Source organism: Myxine glutinosa, chromosome 6 (genome assembly GCF_964187855.1).
Source record: "Myxine glutinosa chromosome 6, kmMyxGlut1.1, whole genome shotgun sequence".
In the NCBI taxonomy this organism is placed as follows: domain Eukaryota; kingdom Metazoa; phylum Chordata; class Myxini; order Myxiniformes; family Myxinidae; genus Myxine; species Myxine glutinosa.
Window position 1 is genome coordinate 166,856,844 of NC_136266.1, and position 20,020 is coordinate 166,876,863.

Below are 20,020 nucleotides of genomic sequence, written 5' to 3' on the forward strand. Positions count from 1 at the left end.
GTTGTCCAGTCGATCTTTTCGGAGAGACATAGTAAGAGTGTGAGATTTGTCAGGATTGAAAGACATGTTCCACTTGTTTGACCAGTCTGTGATTTTGTCCAGGTCTTCAGAGAGTGAGGAGGCAGCAGACTGCCGATCTGAGGGAAGAGGAATGGAGCGGCAGAGAGTGGAGTCATCAGCAAAGAGATAGAGAGGATTTTCGAGAGAGTCAGAGAGATCATTGATGAAGACCAGAAAAAGCACGGGGCCCAGAACACTGCCTTGGGGAACTCCAGCCTGAACAGGAAGAGGAGATGAGAGAAACCCATTCAGGGCCACACGTTGACGACGACTAGAGAGGAAGTCCGCCAGCCATGCGTGGAGATTTCCATGGATACCAAAGGAGGAGAGTTTGGTGAGCAGAGCGGGGTGCCAGACCGTGTCGAAGGCACGTGATATGTCGAGGGAGACAGCTCTAATTTCCTGTTTGGCATTTAGGACCTCCATCCATTGTTGAGACAGCAGAAGCAGCATGTCCAGAGTAGAGTGACCTGGTCTGAAACCAAATTGATGATCAGAGATCAAGCCATTGGAGAAGAGGAAAGATTTCATATCAGAAGCAATGATGGATTCCATGACTTTGCTGATAATTGGGAGAAGGCTGATTGGTCTGTAGTTGCTAGGATCTGTTTTTGCACCTTTTTTGTGCAAAGCGGTGATGTTGGCTGATTTCCAAGCAGATGGCAGTTGACCTTGAGCAAAAGAGAGGGTGAAGAGAACAGAGAGAGGGTGAGATAGAGCAGCAGAGCAGGATTTTAGGACCCGTGGGCTGATGCCGTCGGGTCCAGTTGCAGAATCAGAGTCGAGGGTTGACAGAAACTTTTCCACCTTGTCAGGAGGAAAGGACACGGAGTCCAGGAGCAGCAGGGTACGACTGGGTATGGTGGGTACAGAGAGGGATGGGTTTGGGACACAAGATTTAGAGGCAAACACAGAGTTGAGGCATTCAGCTTTTTCACGTGCGGAGTCAGCTGTGTAGCCGTTTGAGGTAAGGGAGGGGATGGAGGGGGAACAAACACCAGAAACGGATTTGGCCAGACGCCACCAGGATTTGGAAGAGGGAGACAGATAAGAGAGTTCGGTCTTGAGAACGGAGAGATATTGTTTCCTGGCTCTCCTGAGGGTGGACACACACTTGTTTCGGGCTTTGTGAAAGGAAATGAGATTTCCTTCCGTTGGATTTGCTTTCCAGGAGACGAAGGCAAGTTGTTTCTGGGCAACAGCCTCACCACAAGATTCCGTGTACCATGGACGGGAGGAAGGGTATGACAACTGAAGACGAGATGGGATGAATCTGTGCATGAGAGAGAGCAATTTACTTTGGAAGAATTCCCAGGATGAGTTGATGTCAGAGGTGGTAGAGATGGGAGACCAGTCCAGATGATTGATGGCTGCTTGAAGACCGTGCCAGTTGGCCTGAGTGAAATGCCAGACTCGTCGACGCTGAGCAGGCTCCCTGAGGATGGTCAGAGAGATGTCCGCTTTAACAAGGACATGATCAGATGATCCGATCGGAGCAGAAGAAGAGCAGCAGACATTTTCAGGGAAGTTAGTCATAACCAAGTCCAGAAGAGAAGATGTTCCGTTGACTGAGATCCGGGTCGGGAAATTGACAGATTGTGTCAGTCCCAGTGAGTCGCAGAAGTCCTTTGCTGAGGAGCCATGGCTGGTGAGAGAGGTACCCACACCCAGCCAACTGGCATGATGACAGTTGAAATCACCACATATGAGGAAGAGAGAGTTGGGATGAGTAGATAGAAGTTGGTCCATATCATCAGACAGCGAGATGTAGATGGAGTCATCACTGTTTGGTGGACGGTACAACACACATATGAACAAGAGGTGGGAGCGAAGTGGAAGCCGTAGCCAGAGGTATTCCTGGGGGTGAGGTGGAGAGAGTGCAGTGCAGGGCGAGTGAGGAAGAGAGTTTTTGATAAAGATAGCAACCCCGCCTCCAGGACGAGGCTCAGGTCTATCATACCGGAGGAGGGAGTAGCCCGGGAGAGATACTATGGAATCAGAGACATCATAAAGGAGGAAAGTTTCTGTTAAGCAGATCACGTCTGGTTTGACAGAAGCAACCTGTATGGAGAGATCAGTTAAGTTTGAACGAAGGCCCCGGATGTTTGAGGTCCATACCGTTAATGAAGAGGAAGGGGGAGCATCAGATACAGAACAGGGGGGAGGAGGGGTAGGGTAAGATGTGGAAGAGGTGGAAGAGGTAGGGAGAGCTGTTGAAGGTGTGTCAGAGATTTCAGAATAGCTCGGAGAAAGGGAAGGATGGGGCGGACAAAAGGTTTGATGGTGATTGGGTGAGCCACAATGAGGTGTTATTTGAGGAGGGGGAAGAGCGAGGCAGAAGGTTGGGGGAGATGGAGGTGAGAGTTTGAAGGGGGAAGAAGCGGGGAGGACGCTTTGAGGAGGGGGAGTGAGAGGGGGGAAATTGAGAAGCAATGAGGGTGGGGAGATTTGAAGGGGAGGGGTGAGGGGGGAGTTTGGGAGGGAAGGGACAAGGGGAGGGATTTGAAAGGGATGGGATATGGGGGAGATTTGGAGGGGAGGGGTGAGGCAGGAGTATAGGAGGGGAGGGGCGAGGGGGCGTCTTGGCGGGGAGGGGTGAGGGGGTAGTTTAGGAGGGAGGGGGCAAGGGGGGAGATTTGAAAGGGATGGGTGATGGGGAAGATTTGGAGGGGAGGGGTGATGGGGAAGATTTGGAGGGGAAGGGTTATGGGGAAGATTTGGAGGGGAGGGGTGAGATTGGATTTTTGAAAGTGTACGATTTATGGGAAACGAACATTTATTGCAAAATGAGTTTCTTGTGACCTTCGAGTTAAAAATACGTTTAAGGACGCTGGATGGAGGATGGAGTGCAGGAGAGTTTAGGGAATGTAGAAAAAAGGCACTATAGGAGATGGATATTTTTTTTGGGATGAATTGATTTGGTGAGCAAGTCGAAAGCAGCCTTTTAAAGAAGAAGAAGAAAAAGGTGTTATAAAATATGACGGAATACATAACTTGAGGGGAAAGTGTAAACATTGAAGGTTAATGAGTGAAAACTATCTGGGGAAATGGGGGAGAAACACGTGGTAGAAGAACGAACGAACGAATAAGAATGAATAAACGAATGAGAACAGAGAAGGAAATGTTTTTTTTTTTTTTTTTTTTTTTTTTTTTTTGAGTTGAGATTTACACAAGGAAGTAGGCGATGGGTGAAAAGACTGGGAATACAGAGAACGAAAGTTATTGGATCACAAACGATGGACCACTGAGAGAAAAACAAAGCCTCAAGGTTGTACAGTGCACACTGTACAAGGCCTTGCTCGCGACACGGCAAACAGACGATCAATTTATGAAAGATAAACACCGAGAAACAACCAAAGTTGCACACAATAACTTCACACACCGAAAGATAAATACAGTTTCGACAAAATACAATTGTGAACAGACTTAACTTCGAAAAACGTGGAGACCGTGTGGAGCTTCGAAAATCCCTGCCGCCGTCTCCAAGATCTCGCGAGATCTCCAACGATCGTCCCCCGTCGCAGTGGTGCGACGGGGGACAAAAAAAACGGCAGGAGTTGGGTAGAGAAGTCAGAGGGCAAGAGGAGTAAGACCAGAATAGAGCCGGTAAAGAAACTGCAAGGTCAATGACCTGCCTACAATGAGCACGAAGCAGACCCCGAGACTCAGCTTTGTGATGAGAGCTTATAATTACACAGAGCACCTCAGATTCTTGGCCCTCAAGGGAAGAAAGATGGGAAGCAGCAGCCGCAGTCCATGCAATATTCCAGGACACCCTGGATGAAGGCTTTGCCAACCATAATAAGCTAGGGACAGCAGATGAAGGACTCTACCCTGAGGAGAACACTGAAGCTGTGGCTGGCTTTGGAGGCCACACTTAAATACCTGCATATGAGCTGACTCCAACACAGGTTACACACGATAATGTGGTCCAAGAGCACATTATGAGAACGGAGTGAATTGAGGAATTTACTTGCCCATCCTTGTGAAGAGATAATATGAGAATATGGGTCTTTCTGGTAATAAGAGGCATGTTCCAGGTAGATGACAAGTCGCTTAATTTCTTCAGATGAGCAGAGAGGGATGCTGCCACAGCTGAGCAAGCAGAGGGGTGTGGAACAGTCCCGCACATAATGTTCATTGTCTGCAAAGTGATACAATGGGTTTCCAGTGATGGACATGTTATTGATGTATATCATAAACAGGATTGGTCCCACAACACAACCCTGAGGGACCCTGGGCTCTTGGTACAGCATGGGATAGTATTCTATCCAAAGGAACCTGCAACTTGCAAGCATGCAGGAAATTTTAAAGCCAGTCAAGAACGGAATCCTAGATACCATGCGCTGAGAGTTTGGAAATCAGGATGCATACCACACAGAATGTAGTACATCGGATATGTTACGTGATACAGGCCTGACCTCTTACTGGAGAATGAGGACATCCATCAATTGCTGAAAAAGCAGCAGCATGTCCAAAGTGGATTGACCTGGGTTGAAGTCAAACTTATGGTTTGACATCAACGAGTTTGTGATGAGATTCAGTGTTCCAGTCTGCTGCAATTATAAACTCCAATATTTTGCTTGTGATGGGGGAGAAAACTGAATGGTCTCTAGTTTTGGCACCATTAAGAATTGGGAAAACGTCGGGTATTTATCATGATTCGGACAGGCAGCCCTCAAAAATTAGGCCTACAAAAGAGCAGAGCAGCAGGAGCAGACAACGCAGATGAACCGTTTTTTGAGTACGAAGGAAATTATGTGGTCAGCCATAGTAGCAGTAGAAAAGTCAAAAGAAGCATCAGTAGCTCTGCTGTGTCAAATGCTGTGCCTGAATATTTTGTGTATCGTTTGACCATTAACCTTAAATTAAACACAAGGTTGGACCACACTTGCCTGCCAGTTGGATATCGATGGGTAAAACTTTAGGTTTTGTGATGGAGGGGAAGAAGAAAGGATGAATATGAGGGGAGGGGGGTGGGTTGACATGACTACAGCTAGGGAGGACTAGTTCAAAAAAGAAGAAGAGATATTTGGTAGGAGTAAGAGAAGCAAAAAAGAGCGTGAGGAAAATCGAAAACAAAGAAGGACATGGGGAAAGGAGGTAGAGGTGGGAGAAGGGGGGAAGAACTCTCACGGCACTCTAATCGTGACCGCGCTACCCTGACGAATGGGGAAGGTTTGGCCCCCGACTTGCATTGGGGGGTACAGCCACCACTAAGAGGCATCCCCGATAGTTGTTATTTGCTGAGGTATTGCTCTGGTTGATTTCTCAATAAATGTCTAAATCCTACTTGTCATTCGTAATCTCAATATATCATCGTTTGTCATATCTTTGTTGTTCCTTTACAATACCCAAAAATTAATTATCTCGTTTTTATAATAATGTTTTCGCAGTTAGTGTTTAAAGATTTGCAGAAAGAGTGGCACTTGCATGCAACCGTCTGCCAATATCGTTAATTAGAATGTCTAAATTATATTCTGTGAAATAAAAGTACAAGACATCATAAAATGTTTTTGAGAATAATATACCTGTTGACCTTCATCTTCACAGGCTTTGGTCGTGGTGGTGGGTCGGGAGATGAGGATATCTCTTCGATGAGCTTCAGATTTACTTTGCGGTTGGGCAGGAAAACTTCTGCTTCATAGCGTGACAGTCGACCCTCCAAATTGATCAAATCAAAGATTGAAAGGTCCACAGACTGAGGATTTAGTAACAGGATAATGGTGAAACAGTGGTCACAATGATAACACCTTTCTTTATAAACACAAGTTTAACTTTCACAATATTCATCTTCAGCATGGAACTTGTTGAGTTGATGGCCCATTAACTTCAATTCATCAAACCTTGAAATAAAAACTAAAATCCGTTTCCAAACCTAGAGTGCAACTCAAAATTCAGGTAATGAATTCACTTCATTACAAATAAGCGGTAAGAAGTAAAGTTTTGTAACTGACCTTCCATGGATCAAGCTCACAGGCAGAAAGAACAAGAGAAGCAGTGTTATAACAGATGCCCTGCGTGATAAATGGTGATGATATGGGTCGTGGATCAAATAGGTTTGGGTGGTTGCATACTTTGCGCAGCTGCATCAATATGTTGATCACACTCATGAAATGTCCACTTGCCAATGTCTCCTTTGTCCTATGGATTGGGATGGAAGGCCGGGTAAAAAGTTTAACACCAAGACGTTATATATATACTGTATTCCACATTAAATATAAATATATATATATATATATATATATATATATATATATATATATATATATGTATATATATATACGTATATATATATACATATATATATATATATATATATATATATATATATATATATATATATATATATATATATATATGTATGTATGTATGTATGTATGTATATATATATATATATATGTATATATATATATATATATATATATATATATATATATATATATATATATATATATATATATATATATATATATATATATATATATATATATATATACAGTGGAACCTTGACTTACGAGTGCACCAACTTACGAGTTTTCCGAGATACGAGCCGTCGCTCGGGCGGTTTATTGCTTTGAGATGCGAGCCGAGATCTGAGTTACGAGCTTACGCTACCCGCCACCAGGTGGGTTCCGGTCACGTGGTTATCTTGCCGTGCAAGTATCTCTGCCGTATATCGCTGCTGCTTTGTTTTCGCATTTTGGTTATTTTGGAAAATTTCTTAGTTTTAACCATGGGTCCTAAGAAATTGAGTGCCAAGGGAAGAGAGGATGATGTGTTTGGATATAAAACACGCAATCGTCGAAAAACATGAGCGAGGTGTGCGTGTTGTCGACTTGGTGAGGCGGATGTGAAGGCAGCTGAAGATTTTATTATAACTTTTGCCGAACTGATAGAAGCCGAACGATACATCCCCCAGCAAATCTTCAACTGTGACGAGACAGGGCTCTTCTGGAAAAAGATGCCGAGGAGGACGTATATAACGGCAGAGGAGAAGAGCATGCCAGGCCACAACTTGTTCAGAGTGCCGGCGATAGCTCGCCTTCTCTTTGTGGAAAACACGGTGAGATCCTTAACATCCAACAACTAATGGGACGCAAACGGGGCGCCCAGTTTAGCGGTACACACATTGATGAATCACCCTGCCTGTGATTCACCCATGACAGGTTATAGCTGGGTCGGGATTCAAACCCAGGCTGGACAGTTTAGAGTCAAGTGTGCATACCTCCAGTCCAGGCCATCCTGCCAACTTGTATGCTGCATACAGGTGAAATATAAAGCGCGAGATATTTTTATATATACTGTATATTTAAAAAAAAATTGGTGTGGTTTTTGGCGGGCTGGAACGGATTAATAGCATTTCAATGCATTTTAATGGGGAAATTTAATTTGAGAAACGAGCAAATTGAGTTACGAGCTCGGTCACAGAACGAATTAAACTCGTAAGTCAAGGTTCCACTGTATATATATATATACAGTATATATATAATTATAAAATTGAAATCTTGCGTGTTTGTATGTAACATTCGATCGGTCCGGGGGCGTGGCTTACCCCTTTGAGAGAGTAGTAATATCCACCATTTTATTAACTCGCATAGCTTTGAGGCGTTTTGTAGGCCCGTGGTGTCTTGCTCTCTCTCTCAGTTTTATTTCAAATCAAATTCGATATATCATTTCGTTTTGCACAGTCGCTAACATAGTTTTAGACTCGGTTGAAAAAAAACGGGAAGAAAATCCGATGAAAGTTTCCGTTTATAGAACGAAATGAATTCTGAAAGGCTTGTATCTTCAAGGCCATTGAGTCTGTCTCACGCCTTTATCTTCAATGTAAGTCGCCATCTGATTTCATTTTTATCGATGGTTTTAGACTCGGTAAAAGAAATAATTGAGAACATTCACGCACACACGGGAAATTGCAGATATATTTTAAAAATCGCGCCACGTTGATATACGAAAATACACCGCCTAAAATAACAGGCATACAGTATATATCTTCGTTATTTCATTCAACATTATTACCCGGAAGTAAAATATGTTTCAGGAAATTACCGAGAGATATTTCTTCGATTTTTTTAATTACTTATATGCGCATACACTTTAAATAGGTTTATTTGAAATCTTTAATTTTCACAATGTAATTTATTTGTCATTTGATAATCGGCAAAACGATAGCACAAACACAATACTATTTGCAGGAAGAATGTCGTATCAACCCTCCGACGGCGCTACGGACGCGGACAACGAATCACACCTCACGTCTATGGACGCGAATAGCAACATCCGCACGAATCAGTCATCAATGATTTTCATTGACGTGCCTGGAGGCACAGGGAAGACGTTTCTTATTAACCTGATTCTCTCTAAAGTGAGAGCGAGTGGAGAAGTTGCCCCCTGCGGTGGCCTCATCTGGCATAGCTGCTACCCTCATGCCTGGTGGAAGAACAGCGCACTCAAGGTTCCAAATCCCTCTGACACCGAGGGAAGATGGCGTATGCAACATCGATAAAAATTCCACTATCGCAGACCTCTTTCGAAGTACAAAACCCATCGTGTGGGATGAGTGTCCTATGATCAGGAGAGTTTCGAGGCTGTGGATCGCACGTTGCGTGATGTATGTGACAAAGACGAGCCTTTTGGAGGGATCTTGACGATATGCTGTGGTGATTTCCGTCAACGTGATCGGAGATAAGGGCCGAAATCACGTGTCACAGGTAAGTGATTTAGAACGCTGGAGAGGTGAGCCTTAAGGCTTGCTGGCCCAAATAATCTCCCTGATGATGTCCAGCGTTCGCTTTAGTTCTATTCTCATATCTATTCAAACTGACATTGACCCAACGGGTCAGCAAGGTCGTCTAGGGGTAGCATCATCATCATCATCATCATCATTGGCTGCGGGGTGGCATCATTGGCTGAGGGGTCTTCTCCTCACTGCTCATTACTAAAAACTGCTCTTCTATGTGAGGATTGATAAATAAAAGCAATTAGAACCAGTAAATTTAGTTTTATATGGCATTTTGCCTCTCTATTAGAAAGTGTGAGAAAATTATATATCTTCACCATAGGTTGACCTTTGACCCCCACTGTAACCATGGTAACCCCTTAATTATATATAATAACATTGACCCAACGGGCCATGGGTCGTCTAGTATATATATATATATATATATATATATATATATATATATATATATATATATATATATATATATATATACAGACTTGGCATTTAATATGGAATATTTTTTTTCTGGGGGTGAACTTACTTTTCAAGATGTCTTAGAACCAAAAGTTAATTGGAATTATGTTGAAATTATTCTAGATTTTGTTAATGTGACCTTTAAAAGAAACCAAAACCACATTTGACATTTCGAAACAAATAAATTGATCCTTGAAAGTGATGTAACCTGATATCGAACTCAATTCATGGACAGTACTGTGTTAAACTTCTGTACGTTTTCCAGAAGTATCTCTTTATTTTGCACATTGACCAAATTTTTTTTTAACAAAAACAAAAGTTAAATTACGACTGAGATTACGGGCAGTAAAATTACAGTTCAGTACTTCGTGTAACCCCCACGAGCATTCAGGAGAGCACGTACACGTTGAGGCATGCTGTTCACGAGATTTGCCAAGGTTTGGACAGGAATCGCTTGCCATGCAGTTACAATAGCCTGCTGCAATTCACGCACAGAGGCAGGCTGCTGGTCCAAGTTGTCGATTTGACGCGTTAATTCTGCCCACAAGTTCTCTGTCGGATTCATATCCGGGGACATGACAGGCCACTCCATATGCTCTACACCACGGTCAGCAAGAAAGTATTGGATCATGCGAGCACGATGAGGCCGTGCATTGTCATCTTGGAAGACAAAGTTTCCTCGAAAGGTTGCACGAGCAAATGGAAGCAATGTTTCTTCCAGAATGGCCCTGTACTTGAACTGGTTCAGGTTTCCATTCAGAACAACCACGTCAGTTTTGCCCCCTGCATGAAAAGCAGCCCTAACGGTCACCCCACCACCTCCAGCTTGGACTCTTGGCACTATACAATCTTTGTTGTAGGCTTCATGCACTTGTCTGCGCACTCGGACGCGGCCATCTTGACGATAGACCAGAAATCTAGACTCGTCACTGAAGATCACGTGATTCCAGTGTCCTGGCTGCCATTGACGGTGCTCTCTGGCCCACTGCAATCGGCGCTGGCGGTGTTGTCTGGTCAGGCGTGGCTTTCTCAGGGGACGCCTGGCACGTTAGCCTGCTTGAACCAGTCGTTGGTTGAACAACCTTCTGGATGCAGGCACATTTGTCAGTTGCTGCCACTCAGCCCCAAGCCAATTACCTGACTTGGTACGGCCATTGCGGACTAACCGGTGCAGCTGGCGATCATCCCTCCTTGTGGCTCTGCGGGGACGTCCTGGCCTCGGTATTGGAGTAGGGACACCCCTCTGAGCATTTCGTTTCAGGATCTTTGACACCTGACCTTGACTGATGCCATACTGCCGAGCAATAACACGCTGTTTCATGCCGTAATTTCGTAAAGCTACCACCCCATGACAAACAGCATTGTCGAGTTGACGGACCATCTCCAGAGGAAGCGGCAATAACTTTTGGAGACGTGCAGCAGTTGTTTTCCACTAATACAGAACACAACAACCCTTGTATACCCGACTGTGAAGCCAATCATCAAATGCACCTGTCCGTACATTTTGCCACGCCACCTGTGATATAATCCTGTTGTTGACTTCTTGCTGCGACAGACAATGTGACATGGTTCTTTTAACAAATAAATCACCAAAGTGTAAAAGAAACTCACCAGATTGATATACTGAGTTAAGAAAGTAAACCCAAGTCAAGAAAAAAAAAATATTCCATATTAAATGCCAAGTCTGTATGTATGTGTGTGTGTGTGTGTGTGTGTGTGTGTGTGTGTGTGTGTGTGTGTGTGTGTGTGTGTGTGTGTGTGTGTGTGTGTGTGTGTGTGTGTGTGTGTGTGTGTATATATATATATATATGTATATGACACAGTCAAAGTCTTATGGAAAACTACATTGCTTCATAAATTTTGTAAGCAAATTTTTTTTTTTTAAATGAAGGCTTTAATAAACATACATTATTCGACCCCATGACGTTGATCGATATGCCTCCACCCACATTAAGTCTTTGCTTACTCTAACTTTGACCTGCACCTCAAGACCATTTGACATCGATATCTAATTTGTACATATGTATCATAGTACATGCACTTAGTTCAGTTCAAATCCATACCTCAATAACATTTTTACCTGACATGACCTCTGACCTTAGATCTCTTTATGGATGATACATCATGATACATCATTATACATCATATCATCTTTATGGATGAAACATCTAATCAGTTAATCTTTGCATCATAATAAAAACATACACCAACTTTGGTCAAAATCCCATCACTGGTTCACAAGTTAGCTTGGCAGCAGAATTTTCACCTGATGGGACCTCTGACCTTTGACCCCATAATCTAATCAGTTCATCTTTACATCATTATACATACTTGCACCAAGTTTGACTGAGATTCCTTCAGCCATTCTCAAGTTATCGCGGTAACGAAAAACCTTTCACAGAAGCATGGACGGACGGATGAACAACCCGAAAGCGAAATGCCTCCAATGACTACGTCGGTGGACGCATACAAATAAAATTGTAAATGAAAAACAAAGAAAAGTGGAAAACCAAATTATTTTGCATTTACGTACTTCCTCATTTTCGTAGCCAAGTTCAAGTTGTTAAATATATTTTGGTTGGAAAGAAAATATTGCAGTCTTTGCAGTCTTTATTGTCAATTCACCATATTTACAGCACCAATTGATTACAGTGAGCTCTAAAGGATATCTAAAAGAAAACTGTGCAACTTGTAAAACCTCACATTTTGGCCCGATGAAATATGGCTATATTTGCAGGGGTTAGGAGGTTCTATCATGAATATGAATATAATATGATCATCTATAACTTTGTTATTCATGTTTTCAAAGTCCTATTTTTGAAAACAATTGTTGAACTGGGATGGGTGACATCTCAAGTTTAAGGGATGTTACAGGTTATACTAATAGTAGCCCTTTAATCTGATGTGATTGAAGTTTAGAAGGATATTGCCTGACAAGCAGTGAAAATGTTATTGGAGGTTTGTGATCGATATAAAGTTGGCAAGAAAGATATCAATTTTTAAGAGGATATCTTAAATAGTTTAAGCTATAACTGCTTCAAGATGCCTCCGAAATAAGTTTTGTTTTTTATATCGTCAAAATTAATTTAATATTTAAAAATGCAAAAATAGGACCGCTGGAACTGTAGCTCACCTGGGCCCTGGCCTGATGCTGTAACCCAAATTTGGTAGCATTGGCTCTGGAGAAGAACATTTTTGATAGAATTTATGCGATTTTTCCAAAAATTGACTTGGTTTTTTTTTCACACACTTCTGGTCAAGTGATCTTCATGACCTCCACAATTTAACATCCCTACCCTGGCCTAATCTCGTAACTCATATTTGGTCGCATTCTGACTGGTGGGTCGAAAGAAGATGATTTTTGAAAGAATTTACTAATTCCGCCATTTTAACATACTTAAAGTCACGTGACCGGAACGAGCTTTGCATTCCACACTACCGGTCTAGAACCAGTCTAGGAATAGAACATTGCTGCCAAATTTCAGCCTGACCAGCCGAGTGGTTTGGCCGGAGAAGTCCAAATAAGAGGCGGACGGATGGACGGACAGAATGATGGTGCACAATAATAGCTAATCTGGAATTCCAATTCCAGAAAAGCTAAAAATGAATAGTGGAAAATTATAAAGGAAAAAGAAGCACACCTGACACTAGGCTGATGGTTCAGATTTTGGCACGCTCACGAGGCTGCAGTCAAATAAATTGTTCCAAACCGTCATATTTGGCAGGCCTTTTACTAGTGCTTCATAACTCTCTTACACTGACTATTTTCATGGCATCCTTTAAAGTTTAAAGTGACATTTTCCTGGTGACAATTATTCATGAATCTGACCCTTTTCCTTCATTACACATACTTCCCATTTTTCATAAATTGAAGTAAATCTTTTGCAGATTGGATGCCCTCCCACCTATTCAATTGGTGTACTATTGAGATAAATCAGGGCGGTGAATCAAAGATTATTTTAATCTTTAACTGAATGAAACAGATCTTACGAGGCTTGTGACATGAAGTCGTCGTAGAGAAACCGCTGTCGTTTGGACAGACGACAACGCACAACGTGCTCGTATTTCTTTGGCATCTGTTTCTCCACGTCCATTTTCACTCTCCGCAGCAAGAATGGCCGAAGAACCTGCATGCCAAGGGGGGGGGGAGGGGGGGGGGGGAATACAATAATTGCTTTGCAGTACCAAAAGCCCTTTGATGCAATACTTCAGTATGGGGAATTTTGACTGTTTTATTTGTGGCAATATATTGTCGATGATGACCTTGTTTTGAGTTCCCTGGCAGAACGAGTGAGGCCAGAAGTGCAACACAAGGTTCTGTGCTGTGCATAGCAGCAATCACTGTCGATCCTTTTCATCCACCCAACCTGTCCTCCAAGTTTCGGCCGAATTCGCCCATAACTTTTAGAGATGTATAGTTTTCGGCCCCATCTCTCAATAGTGAAGAATTACTTAAAAAATTATAGTTTCCGATATTCACCAAAATTGAATCAATTCGTCCTTGGAACACACCCGACGTCCACCATTAACAGTGATTATCAATTACCGTATTGTCCGGTGTATTAACCGCGCTTTTTATCGGCAAAAAAGTTAGAAGTTGGGGGTGCAGTTAATACACAGGTATAAAAAAAAAAATCGGTCTTACAATCAATGCTGAATTTCAATTATATTCCAATTATCATACTGATAGCATTAGATCAATATTGCACATATTGGGGAACATTTACAGCTTTCATAATTATGTAAAACTGTGTAAAGTCAAGTGATCTCGGTTGCACGTTTTACCCGAGTCATGCCGGTAACCCCAACATGTCATCGCGTTCCTGTCAATTCTGATTGATTGACAAACAGGAGTGAGGAATGATTGACGGGAATTTCCAGCTGGTCTCCATGGCTGGGTTGACAATGGCTCCAATGGCACCTCCGCACCATGCCAACACTCAGAAGGGGCCCATAAAGACCAAGATATATATTTACAAAGTGTACACATTGAGATGTGTTTAAATAAAGAATATGTATCAAATTTAATGCTACTTTAAAAAAACATACGCTTTAAATTGAAAAAACATTGCCATTTCTTGTCGTGTGATGGCACCACACTATTAATGGTGTACATTCCAGTTCCAGTACGGTAGGCTCGCGTTTTATGCGCGTTCTGTTTGCCCATTCTTGGAGGTGATAATTAAACCCACGACATGTGCGCCTGTCATTTATACAATTTTTTGGAATTACGTGACTCGAGTGCATGAGTAACGCTGCGATTAAATTTTCACTGCAATACACAAGCACGCACTTTCCATCGAGTGAGTTCAAATATTTTGTTACTTTTTTAGACGGGGGAGTGTGGAGTATACCAAGCTATTGTTGCGACAAAATTGCAGAGAAAAGTATAGTAATAAAAGCCCTGGGATCCCTTAGAAAGTGAAGAGAGATTTGAAAATTTAACAAAAAAACAGGAGGAAAATAGTGGATTTGGCATTTTTGTGAGGCACAAAAATCAACATAAAGATTCTTTTCCTGCAGAACAAACATTAAAAATAGGGGCAATACCCCTGGGCGCTCACCTGATAGAATAAAGCTGTATACTACACTGACAAGGTATTTTAACCAAATTTCAATGGTTGCTAGAAGACAAGGCAGCATGTAGAATCGTACGAACATCATCAGAAGACTTTAAACACACAAATAAAACAATACCTATTTTGGGGAGCAAACCCCCTTACCCCCTTCCACCATGTATACCTCATCAGACCCCAATTTCCCCCACCCCCTCCACCGCCCGCCCCCCTCCTCCACCACGTATACCTCATCAGACCCCAATTTTTCTAATGCATTGAACAAACATTGGTACATCACGGGTGATTAAGGTTGTGGTGAAGTTTCATTGAAAGTGTGTGTGTGTAGTCTCAGAGAATTGGACATCAGAGGGGGGAAAAGGCCCTCCCCCTCCCCCATATACCCCCTTAGGGCCCAATTTTTTTTGAATGCTGTGAACAAACTTTGGTACATCCTGGGTGTTGAAAGTTGTGGTCAAGTTTCATCAGAATTGTGTATGTAGTTTCCGAGAAGAAAGCAAATACCTATTCTGTGGGGCATTCCCCCATAGGCCCCAATTTTTTTTCAATGCCAGCAACAAACGTTGGTACATCATGGGCGATGAATGGAACGTTGTGGTTCAGTTTCATTGGAATTGAATGTGCAGTTTCTGAGAAGAAAGTAAATACCTATTTTTGGGGACAATCCTCCCCGCTTCCCCCCCTTTCCTGTAAATCCCCTCAGGGACCAATCTTTGGTACATCACGGGTGGTGAAGGTTGTGGTAAAGCTTCATCGAAATTGTATGTGTACTTTCAGACAAGAAAGCAAACATCTATTTTGGGTGGTCAAACCTGGATCTACTTTGACACCCCACCTAGACCCGGATTTTTTTTAATGCTGTGAACAAACTTTAGTCACAATGTAACAAATAGAATTTGTGCCAACTTTGGTCACAATCCCCTCAGCGGTTTCGGAGAAGAAGTTGCAAGTGTTTACGGACTGAGGAACGGACGACGCGCCATCGCATAAGCTTCCCGGAACTTCGTTCCAGGTGAGCTAAAAATTGGTCAACTCTACACAATATCGATGGAAACAACCAATTTGCATGTGATATGATCTGTATAAAGACACATGGTCAGATGGTGCAATTTCAGAATCATAATAAAAATGCATGTTTATGGAACAAGAAACACAGTCTCTTCAATTGTACTTCCTACTTGCATGCAAAATTTGTTGGAGAGCAGCCCCACCTTAGAAGGGGATCCTTTTCTTTATGCCCATGACCTGAACATTGGTACTACCAACATGTATGCAGAAGTTGGTGGACATTGGGACACTGGGACAGCCCCTTATATTTATTTTTCAATGACACAGTGACACTGACACACACACACACTGACACACACACACACACACTGACACACACACACACTGACACACACACACACACACACACACACACACACACACACACACACACACACACACACACACACACACACACACACACACACACACACACGCTTTATTAGTTCATCCATCTCCATTCTCAGAGATAAACTTATAAAATGGGTCGTGATGTCCGGATGTCTGCCTGTCCCGTCCATCTGCCCGGTAACTTTTTATTTTTGCAACTCCTCCCTTATCACCAGGCTGATAGTTCTAAAACTCGACACATTAATACAAGACAGTAGCCTGTACAATCGCTCAATCTTCGATTTTTCAATGTTGGATCACGGGGGCTTCCAGGGGGAGGGGTCGGGGGGAATTATCCCCCAAATGTCGGATCCAAACTCACCCCTTATTTACCAAACGATTGTTCTGAAACCCGATACAGCCCTTCTACTCGATGGTCCGTATGATCGTTCGGTGTTAGATGTTTTGATTTCATATCAGAGGGGCTCCCAGGGGGCCCCCCAAATCAGCAGAGGTCTAAACTACAATCTCAAGAGATGACCGTCAACCCACACAGGGCAATATATTCAATACTAGCAGGGGTACCCGACATTGCTCAAGGTTAAAAGATTGCCCTTGGTCCTTGTTAGAGGACATTGCAAAGCTGAGTTGGAGGGGGAATTGAAGACCAATTCAAAAGCTGTGTGGTTAAATTGAAGAATTAAAGGTTCATCTTGCAACAATGACAGGTATCCGAGGCAGAAAGAGATCTGCACTTTTAAAATTGTTGTCAAAAGAAATCTCGACAAAATAATGCAATTCCCACACAAGTCTCATGGTTTTGAGGGTCACGTTGAGGCTACACCTACAAACCGCCACAATAAAGAAATGAATAGTGATAATGTCAAGGGAGATTCTTCATTTTTCTTTAACGTACACAATTATTAATCTCCTGCAGACAGGGGGTTTTGTCAAATAAATGAAAAAAATCCGGATAGGGAACACGAAATGGATAAATGAATCCCGATAGGGTTTGTTTTAAAGATTTAACTCTGATGAGAAAAACACAAAACAAGGAACTCACCTCGTTCTTGAAAGGAAAAATCTAGACAAACAATGCAATTTGCACACAAGTATCAGTTTTGAACTTGTGAGGGAAATGCGAGGTGGAGACAGTGAGAAACACAAATTAGCCGTTGGGGTAGGGGAGGAGAGGGGAGAGGGGAGAGGGTTACGTCGAGGCCACATCGACAAACCACCACAATAAATAAATAAACAACGAAAGAAATAGAGAAATAAATAATGAATTATATCTAGTAGCCCATGTTCAACAGGAGGTCCAATTTGGTCTATGTGTCAAGTTTGGTGGCAATTAACCCAGTAGTTTGGGTGAGATTGGCGTTTCACACACACAGAAAATGACTTTTACCTATGAGATAGTAGGATAGGAATGCAGAATATTCAGAGATTTTTCTGAAGTTTGTACGATTTCTGGGGACTATGGGTGCATTTCATTCAGGGACATCCCTCTAAAGGTGGTGACTTTTGAGCATGCATGAAATGTGTACAAGATGGGTGGCTGTAGAACCTTGTGGAGGCGCTTGACTAAGCTGTCATTGTACTCCTGGCTTCCTTCGATCATTCCCGTGAGTGGGTTGGAGAACCACTCGCGAAACTCTCGATGAGACTGGAACACGTGTGGCATGAGGAAGTGCATGAGGGACCACAGTTCCATGAGGCTGTTTTGCAGGGGTGTTCCGGTAAGTAGCAGTCGATGTTCACTAAGATGGAATAAAACAGCAGCAAATTAAAATACGTGGAAAAATAATACTCTTGGTAAAAAGATCAATACAGCCATTTATAAAATACAACATCCATATCGTATTGAGTCGGAATATATATATATATATATATATATATATATATATATATATATATATATATATATATATATATATATATATATATATATATATATATATAGTTATCGTTATTGTTATTGTTATGAATTTAGGGAGAGGAATATCTAGAGCCAGATAGATCTGTATAGGTAGGTATTCGACTGTGGCGATAGGGAATCTACCCTGTAATAAGTTCCATGTGTAGTCCGGTTTGTCGGGATAAGCTGTATTGGTGTCCCCGCTACGAGGGAGCACGGCGTGCTAAATAGTCCAGGGATTATGGATAAGATTCCTTTGTTTGTCGTCGTCCCTGTTGCCAAACTGTTGCCCCTTATGGCAATGCATGCACATATAAACACTTAGATAGGCCCTTTAGTGCACACAGTAATTAAATTCCCTTCCCTTACAAAGACTTTGGAAAACAGGGAGGAAGCCAGATCGGGGCACTGCCAGATGGCCGCCGCCAGCTACACCTCCGGCAGGCCTAGCAACATCGAATGACACAAGCTATGACCACGCCACAGGGAACGTGTGATTGGTCAGCGCTGAAGGCACAAACCTCCAGCCAATCAGGGCGGGAGGCGCGAAGACGCAACTGAGGAGGAGGTGGTTTATTGGACAGAACATTGGAGGAGAGTGGACCAAGGTTATAAAAGAGCGCTGCAGGACATTTTCAGCAGCTCTAGCTCTCTTGCGCTCTCTGGCTCTCTTGCACTGCACGTCTCAGGAGCTCGTGCACTCTCTGGCTGTCTTGACGCTGCACGACGTCTTGTGGTCTCTGCGCTTCCCTTCTTGGTCTTCAGAGGTCCCTGGTGGTCGTTGATTCGCCATCTTCATGGTGCTTGGAGCGGTGCTCGGTGCTTTCGGTGCTGTGAGCAGGCGGGACCTCGTGTGCGAACGGCGAGGGGATAGAAGCGAGGGCGTTGGCTCGGCCCTAGCGAAGCTTGCGAGGTGGACGGAGGGTTGCTCCGCACTGGAGTTTGGAGCCGTGGTGGATACGACACGACTAGAGACGGACAGATAAGCTCAAACTACATTACCCAAACCCACGACGAACGTGTTCTTTTATTAATTCATTTGCCCCGTCTCGTTTCTGATGTGAGGTGTGTGGGATCCCAATTTAGGCTCATTATTTTATTATCGTTGCGTTCCTTTTTTTTTTTTTGTATACAAGATTGAGGCTCGTGAAAGAGCTAACATTAATCACACAACAAGCGTTACGCCTAGGTCCCCCGTCGGTGAAGTGATGCGAATTGACAAAGTGGTAGAGGCAAGACGGCCATCTTGGATTTTGACGTGGCGACCCAATTTTCAATAGCGTTTTTCCTTTTGCCTAGATACACCCACACACCAGATTAGAAGTTGGTACTTTGCTTATTTTTCAAGATATTCCACTCACAAGGTTCAGACATACATGGCGGCGGCCATCTTGGATTTTGACGTGGCGACCCAATTTTCAATAGGGTTCTTCCTTATGCCTGGATACACCCACACACCAGATTATAAGTTTGTACTTCGCTTATTTTTAAGATATTTCGCTCACAAGGTTCAGACATATATATGGTGGCGGCCATCTTGGATTTTGACGTGGCGACCCAATTTTCAATAGCGTTCTTCCTTATGCCGGGATACACCCACACACCAAATTCGAATTTGGTACTTCGCTTATTTTTCAAGATATTCATCTCACAAGGTTCAGACGTACATGGCGGCATCCATCTTGGATTTTGACGTGGCGACCCAATTTTCAACAGCTTTCTTCCTTGTGCCTAGATACACCCACACACCAGATTATAAGTTGGTACTTCGCTTATTTTTCAAGATATTTCGCTCACAAGGTTCAGACATATATATGGTGGTGGCCATCTTGGATTTTGACGTGGCGACCCAATTTTCAATAGCGTTCTTCCTTGTGCCTAGATACACCC

General features: G+C 42.9%; 1 protein-coding gene across 1 annotated transcript in view; it reads right to left on the minus strand.

Annotated features, from left to right (window-relative positions):
* The window catches only part of SRCAP (Snf2 related CREBBP activator protein), a 349,731-nt gene that overhangs the window by 106,221 nt on the left and 223,490 nt on the right, over positions 1-20,020 (minus strand). Inside the window, exons 19-22 of the mRNA XM_068118884.2 lie at positions 17,780-17,972; positions 13,250-13,386; positions 6,018-6,204; positions 5,592-5,761 (exon numbers count right to left, since the gene is read on the minus strand). Coding sequence (XP_067974985.2) covers positions 5,592-5,761; positions 6,018-6,204; positions 13,250-13,386; positions 17,780-17,972 — 687 coding nt within the window. The remainder of the gene's footprint in view (positions 1-5,591; positions 5,762-6,017; positions 6,205-13,249; positions 13,387-17,779; positions 17,973-20,020) is intronic.